The 8,539-nt window shown below is 33.9% G+C and overlaps 1 protein-coding gene across 1 annotated transcript; it reads left to right on the forward strand.

Annotated features, from left to right (window-relative positions):
* The first annotated feature begins 998 nt into the window (after positions 1-998).
* Positions 999-2,934, forward strand: LOC115954419. Its single transcript, XM_031072270.1, has 4 exons — positions 999-1,326; positions 1,417-1,677; positions 2,237-2,396; positions 2,545-2,934. The coding sequence occupies exons 1-4, from the start codon at positions 1,111-1,113 to the stop codon at positions 2,721-2,723; spliced, it is 816 nt and encodes a 271-aa protein (XP_030928130.1). The 5' UTR covers positions 999-1,110; the 3' UTR covers positions 2,724-2,934.
* The last annotated feature ends 5,605 nt before the right edge of the window (positions 2,935-8,539 follow it).

The following is an 8,539-nucleotide window of genomic DNA, read 5'->3' on the forward strand; positions in this document are numbered from 1 at the left end:
TAACAGAATCTTGTTGCATGTGACAAGCACATGCTTCTTACTTAAGTGAAACAAAATTAAAAGACTAAAATACCCTTCTCAAGATTAATTAAAACAAAACCTAATTTTTGCTTTCCAGCAATAATTTGCATGTTATTTGTACACTTATTAAGGCCATGGTATTGTATCATACAATTTAGCAATTTGTGACAGGTGGTAAATTCTCAGATATTTGCAGATATTTGATTTGCAATTTGTGGAATTCAAAGCATTTCTGCATTGTGATCAGATATTACATTTTATTTTATTATTATTATGTTTTTTTATATTATTTATTTGGTGGTGGTGGTCCTTGTGGGGGAGACTTATGCTAAAGCAGGTACGAGGACTTTGTGTTTGGGACTTTGTGTTTCTCAAAATCAGTCAAGAAGAGAACGATAAAAAGAAAAAAAAAAAAATCAGTCAAGAATTACATCCGTGAATTTGAGACTTTGTGTTTCTCAAAATCACATCCGTGCATTTTGATTTTGCTAACCTTTAATAGAAGATTTGAACTTTGTCAATGGCCAAGGAAGATACAAGAGAAACTCTAAAGCTGCATGAAGCTGCGTTTATTTTTTTTTTAGAAACAGTGCAAATGAAGAGGATGGCCCCACGTGAGATAGAGGGAGATGTGGAAAAATTTAGGTTTTGTTTTAATTAATCTTGAGAAGGGTATTTTAGTCTTTTAATTTTGTTTCACTTAAGTAAGAAACATGTGCTTGTCACATGCAACAAGATTCTGTTAAATATAACAGAAAAATAACACCGGGGTGCAAAGCGTGATAAGTGTGATAGTTTAGGGTGCAAAGTGTGCAATCAGATAATTTAGGGTGCAAAGTGTAATCTAATGGATAGTTTAGGGTGGTAAGGTGTAATTTCCCCATAAAAATAAAAACCCCTCTACTTCAGGAGAGTCCTCGTGGAGTCCTCCTAGAAGTCAAAAAAGGGGTGCGGTGGACCGGTATACCAGGTAAAGCGAATCACAGAACATCGAATCAAAACCTCTCATAAACTCACACTTCCTTATCTTTTGTTGAAAAATGTTAACCCCTCTATTTCTGCCCAAGAAAGTGTAGATACAGAAACAGCATGGCTGCCACACTCAGCCTCCTGAAACTCTCAATTCTTCCTCAAAAACCACCCCAATCCAAACTGCCAATTCCCCAAATCAAACCAACAAAATTGAATATCTCCAGAGACTCAACAACCAACCCACAAAGCCTCTCACATGATATCATCCATGTTCTTAAATCAGCTTCTCTTCCTCTCACAGCACTCACAATACCTTTCTTTCTTGACCAGAAGGCAAGTTACACACCAGTATCAGATTTCTAGTGCTTGTTTTTTACTTTTGGGCTTGAATTCTGATTTTCTTGTGTCAATGTGATTCAACAGGATGCACTTGCTGTCGGTGGAGAGTTTGGAATACTGGAGGGAAGGACATTTGCACTCATACACCCCATTGTGATGGCTAGTTTGTTCTTCTATACCTTGTGGGCTGGGTATTTGGGTTGGCAATGGCGCCGAGTCAGGACGATACAGAATGAGATTACTGAACTCAAAAAGCAAGTGAAGCCTGCCCCAGTTACTCCAGAAGGGACACCAGTGCAAGTGGCACCCTCTCCGGTTGAGCTCCAAATTCAGCAACTCACTGAGGTAGGTTTGCTTATGAGAGATATAATTATAAGAAGATTCTTTGAAATAAATGGCATTATTGGCTTGAACTTTGAACTGTAAAGTACAATAGCAATGTTGATCGCCAGTTTGCTCTACAGGGGATTGAAGATAATATTGTTGTATGTATGAAATTTCTGGTGACAAAATGTGTGTTTGTATGACACTGCAATAGTTCTAGTAATATAAGTTTGCCAGATTATTCTTTTACACAGAAATTTGGTTTTATATATGTCACATCGTTTATGTATCCAAAAAAAGAAGTAAAGTTTTGCTACACCTTTGTTCCTCAATTAAGTTAAACCATGTGATTGCATTGGTTAATAAAGCACATGGTTGAATTTAGTTGTCCTAAGGAAAGATAATATTGCTTGTACTGCATTGGTCAATGCCCAATGCAATCATTTGATTGAATTTAATTGGGGAATCTAAGATACCACACTTAAAAAACTGTATCTAAATTTTTCCAAAAAGAAAAAGAAGGGTATAATGCTCACTATAGCATATAGGAGAGGCTGATATATTGGTTTGTCAAATTCAGGAACGGAAAGAGCTGCTGAAAGGGTCCTTCAGGGATAGACACTTCAATTCAGGGTCAATACTGCTAGGATTCGGAGTGTTTGAATCAATTTTCGGAGGAGTGAACACATGGTTTAGGACAGGAAAGCTATTTCCAGGGCCTCATTTGTTTGCAGGAGCAGGTAAATCTTTAGCTTTTCATTTGAGCAAAACTGAACATATCATGGAAAATAGAACTCGTTTAGCCATACATAAGTATTTGACAGAAGGGTTGCTGTCCTGCATTTGTGCTATCTAACCTGATTTTGCTGGTATAATTTATGTGAACAGCCATTACAGCACTATGGGCAGCAGCTGCGGCTCTTGTACCTGCAATGCAGAAAGGAAATGAGACGGCCAGAAATCTTCACATAGCATTGAATGTGTTGAATGTTCTGCTCTTTGTGTGGCAGATCCCCACTGGAATCGATATAGTTTTCAAGGTTTTTGAATTCACTAATTGGCCATGAATTACAGACCTTGCAATTGTGAGCTCTCTCGTACTTTCTTTGTTTTTTGGTCACCTGTGTTATCTGCAACTTCCAATTTTTTGTTCTTCCCCCTTTTCCCACTCATGTTTCTAGTATATATCTTAGACCCAACCATATATAATTATTTTACGAGGATTATTTTATGAGGTGCGTGATTTTGCCTTGAATTAAGGTGAAATTCTTTAGATTATGTTAAGCAATTCCAAAATACATGAACTACATTTCTATTAGGCATAAAAGACATTAATGTTTGACCGCATAATGGTTACACTACTATTTTTTTTTTGTTTGTTGATAATTCAATAGTCATAATGAGGAGGGATGGTTTTAACCCTGAATATTTTCATTGGGAATACAAGGAGGTGTCAACAATAGAGCTATAAAGCTCTTGGCAGTTACCCTACTATTTTGATCACAATTTTGTTGATCTTAATTATGGAAATCTCTCATAGGGAGACTGTTGAAAAAAGAGAATGAATTGCCTGACCAAATGACCTTGTGCCCTATATTTGATAGATTAGATACAAGGCCTTAGTTTCATGATTGGATATCTCAATACCGGCTCTTCTTTCATGAGTATGAGGATTTTTTTTTTGGTGGCTAAATATAAAACCTTTGATATGAAACCAGTACAACCTAGCGGGATAGGATTTGGGCCTAATTAAGCCATTTACATGTTTGCAAGAAGCCCATTTAGCTAGAAATATTAGCCATCCTATTTCTATCTATAAGCTTCTGAATGTTTTTTGGGTCTCGATTTCCAAAAGTTCCTCCGTTACATGATTTCATGTATCTATGCTCATCTTCTTTTGTACCCAATGATATTGAGTTCGTGCCCCTCGTGTATAAATTACACGATTTTGATGTCTTGACTAACCCCTTGCTAGTAATGAATTGAGTTTTTTTTCTCCAGCAAGAGTGCAAGACCATTCATAGCTAATAAGTAGAAAGAAAGTTCACACAGCTAGTGTTAGCATGTTTAGATTTTTTGAAGCCGAACCATTTTCCACCAAGCAGTTTATACATCATACGTAAAATGGGGATGTGCTGGAAACAGGGAACAAATCATGTACAAATATCTTGCATTACTTCAGAGTTTATTTAGAAGTACAATATCATTCACAAATTGACAGAAATGGTTGTATTTGTTTGGAAGATTTTTGACGTATCATCATCTTAGAATCTTTGTTTACTTCAACTAATTGCAACAATATCAAGCAGTAATAATCTCACCATTCAGCTAGCCCATATCTATAATCCTTGAAATGGAGCCTGCATTGCAATGATACTTGTTTCCAGTTAAGTGCTAAAATCCATCCTCTAACCTGCAAATTGGGCCAGGATTGTGGGCAAAGTCTGCAGACAGGTTACTTCATTTGAGTAACAAACCTTTGAACCATAGAAAAACATTTCTTAAATGACAAAACTTAGGTATAGTACTTAAATACTGTTCTTTAGGTGTTCTTTTAAAAATTAGTCATGTGTCTTTTTTTCTCATGGGATGAAAGTGTATTTTTAGTTAAGTACTGCCACATGATTAAATTTTTAGAGCGGAACTTAAGGAACAACACCTAAATACTATACTTAAGTTTTGCCATTTTTAAAACAATCAACATGATTGTTAGAACAATGTTTTATATAAGTTCTTCTTGATGTTATTGCACTTCAACAATCAACATTCAAAACTTTAGAATCCATCAAAAAAACAGAAAAAACTCTGAACATTGTTTAATGTTAAATATTAAATTCTCATCTTCATTTTACAATGTGGGAGCTAATTTAAAGATTCCATAACATCAATTTTATAAGGAAAAACTGAAAAACATTTATAAAACAATTTTAATTAATATACTACCATATAATCAGATTTTTAACTACACCCATAAAAATAATCGTAAAAAAGGAAATGATGCCTTATTAGAAAACTTGGCAAATTATAAATTGGGTAAATTACATATCTGGTTCCTAATCTTTACATTATATGTCAATATGGTCCCTAACGTTTCATCTGTTTCAATTTGATCCCTAGCTTTTTAGTATTATGTCAAAATAGTTCCTGCAGTTAAGTAAAGGATGAAAAATGTTGATGTGGCAAAAAAAAAAAAAAAAAAATTATGCCACATCAGATTAAACATGTACTACTTGTGGAATAATAAAATAAAAAAAAAAAAAAAAACTAAAGAAGAGCATAAACTATTTTCTCAGCCCTTCTCAACAACTATTTTCTAGGTTAACAAACAAAAAACAAGTAAATAAAAAATAAAAAATAAAAAAAGAACCGATCATAGTAAACATAGAAGCAATTTTGAGATTAATTTTTGCAAACCCATTTGTTTCCTCTCTTTGTATCCAAACAAAAAGGTGCTTCCCTCGGTTACAAGAACCATCGGGTTCCTAGCAAAGCTGCTACGATGTCCTTTTCCCAATCTTGAAGCAACAAAACTGTTTTTCATATTGAGAAATACACTTAAAACAAGATTTAGACCACAAAAAGAAACAAGAAAAAAAAAACAGGGTTTAATATAAGGTTTGCAGAAGAGTGATCTATTCTTGAAAAGTTGAAATGAATATACCTACATGTGTCTAGAAGGGATCAAGAACTTGGAGAAATAAAAGAGAAGGGTGTGCATGTGAAAAGTAAAATTACAAATTTGAGATATAGATGCAATGATTGAGCAAAGACTACAAGTTCTAGGAAGTGTGCCCCAAACTACTCCTTCACTCTCTAAACTCACGATCGACAAAGAGAAGAAACAGATGGGTTGCAAAAATCAATCTCAAAATTGCTTCTACTTTTGTTTATTGTGATGGGTTACTTGTTTTCTGTTTGGCTACCTAGAAAATAGGGGCCGAGAAAATAGTTTATGCTCTTCTTTAGTTTAATGCGATCTCACGTGTGCAGATTTAATTTGTTTTATTTTTTTAATTTGTCGTGGCAATAGAGATGTCCGTTGATGTGGAAAAAAAAAAAATTTTTTATTTAGACTATATGCCACGTCAACAATTTTCATCAAAGGGTAATGGTAATGACTAAATTGACACAACATTTAAAATGTTAAGGACTAAATTGACACAATTGAAAGGTTAAAGACCAAATTGAGATATGATGTAAAGGATAAGGACCAATTTTGTAATTTACCCTTACAAATTTAAAAATAAAAATCTTCTTTTAACATGCAAGACGTGCTAATGCTATGTCACCCTTTTGCTAATTTTATCATTAAGTTCTTAGTATCAAATTGAAATCTTCTACTTCATAGGAATTGATATTTTGAATAATTTTCTTTTTAAATACATTCTCTTTAAATACCAAAACCTAAAATTCTTCAAGACCAAAATAATGACAAAATTACAAATTTTAACCCCAGAAATTTAATAGGGATTTGTGAGTTATAGACTCACCGTTGGATTTGATTTCAATTTGATCTCCCTCAATTGACTCATAAATCTCAATCAAATGATATAATCCTCTCTAGAATCTCTCTCTCTTCTTATTTGACTCTTGTATATAATCTGAAAAAGAGAAATTATAGGTTTGTTTAGACCCAAAAATACCCAATAATAACCACTTTAAATACACACAATATGATGATCCAAGGAAACCAAACCATCCATTCAATTATTATTTTTTTTAAAAAATGATACGACATGATTCTAATAAAGAGAAGGTTTCTTAGGTTTGAACAAAGTTAAAAAATGACAAAATTTAGTTACAAAATTGATTGTAGCCTAAATCTATAATCTTATTTAATAAAATAAATATTACTACATATTTTGAAAATCTAATTGTTGAATTGCATGTTCTTTATGCTGTTAATATTCATGTCAAATTTTGTGTCAATCGGATATTATTTACTATATGATTGTAATGACTCGATTCGCAACGACCCCAAGATAATATCGGGCTCGTACGTAAAGAGGGCCCAAACAATATCATTTGTAGAGCGTGGGTTTGAAAGGCTAGGCCTTGGTCACCAGATGGTGGTTTTTTCGTGGTGTTCATACATAGTTAAATCGTGTTCGCTCTCGGAGTTTTTCTCCAAGAGGTGGGCTGGGAGGCTCTGGTTTTTGGCCATTTTTCCCAGCCTCTCTCTTGGTGCATTAACCTTCACATTATATAGCCTTTCTTGGTTGATCTTAACCCTCCACTTGTTGGTCAGGCAGGTGCCTACTTCTGTACCCGTCCCATCAGCTGTCCCTCCTTGCTTTCTGTTAGTTGTGATGATCGAAGTCGTCCTGTCCAGACGTCTTTTCTCATTAACATGGTCAGGACGCTGGCGGGTGCATTTAATGCGGAGGGGACGTATTTACCCTGAACCAGTTTTGCACCGTACCCCCACGTGGATCCCATTCTACTCGCATCTCCTTCAGGGGCTTTTTGGGGGCATCCTTCATCGAGACGTTGCTCTTCCCCTTGAAGTCCTGGAGTGCCGAGGACAGGGTCGTCCTCGGCTATTCCCCTCGACACTTCGGCCTTTCCCCATTCGTCCTCGGCACAAACCCTCCTCGGTACGGGCCCTGAGCCCTAATAGAGTGTGGGTCGGACCATAAGTTCCCTGGCCCCACAATGATCTATAAAATTATATTTTCTACATAATTTTAAATTACAAAAATTTGTAATTTGAACAATTTATTAACGACATAGTTATTGATATTTAATTTTCTAGAAATTTTGCAAACATAAAGAATATAAGAAGAAAATGTCATCCATTGGTGGATTTGTTAAAATTCACCTTTAATAAAAAGATATTGAATAAGGTTGTAGCCTAAGATTACAACTAATTTTGTAACTAAACTTTATTTGTTAAAAAAATACATGTGTGTATATACATTATATATTGCAACAAAAGATAGTGTGACTATTATGTTTAGGTATTATATTCATTGCTTTCTCAAAAAAAAAAAAAAAAAAAAAAGGTAATATATTCATTGATAAATCAAGAGTTTTAATCTACATACTCTACAAGATCTAAGAAAATAAAATGCATAATCATAGCCCCTTTATAAATTAAATTGATGCAAGTGGAAAGCCACAAGAAATAGAGTACATCTTGGGTAAGATAATAATTCTTGAACCCACAAGGGGTTTCTTGAATCTAAAAGGAAAATTTCAAAACCACCAAGAAAGAAAGAAGACAAATTCTCTGAAATTTTATTTATGAAAATTTGAATTGCCTTGGAGGCTACAATATGCTTAAATAGGAAAATAATCCTAGGGTATTAGGAGACCCTTAAGAAACCCTAAAGGCCTAAAGTTCTCCTAAGGTTGCTACACCCTAATTTGTGTTAACTACAAAATTAGGCTAGAAAATAGGAAAAATCATTAAAAAAAAAAAGGAAGAGTTGAGAAAATTATTAATTCATCATATCCTATGAACGATAGGAGATGTCTCAAAATAGATGGACTTTATTAAGACTTTTAAATTAAAAGTTATAATAAAAAGAAAAATGACTATAAATAGCAAAAATGAATACTTAAAGGCATAAATGAATGAATTTTCTTAAAAAGCCGCATAGGTTAGGGTCGGTAAGGTAACGTTGTTTTGATCCTTACGAAAATTCCCTTTAGGTCACTAACTTTCATGCAATTTTGTCGGCAACTCTAATGATTTCATAAATTTTGAAACCTATTAATTAATGGGAAATGCTAACGAGTGCTCTTAGGGTATTGATTAATAATCCATTTAAAGAAAGTTTTTATGGGAAATGAAAAAAAAAAAATTAATATTTTGATAGCTTTTTTCATTTCCCATAAAAGTGGTATCAAAACTTTCCTAAAATTGATTATTAAAGTG

The sequence above is a fragment of the Quercus lobata genome, chromosome 8 (genome assembly GCF_001633185.2).
Source record: "Quercus lobata isolate SW786 chromosome 8, ValleyOak3.0 Primary Assembly, whole genome shotgun sequence".
NCBI classification, from domain to species: domain Eukaryota; kingdom Viridiplantae; phylum Streptophyta; class Magnoliopsida; order Fagales; family Fagaceae; genus Quercus; species Quercus lobata.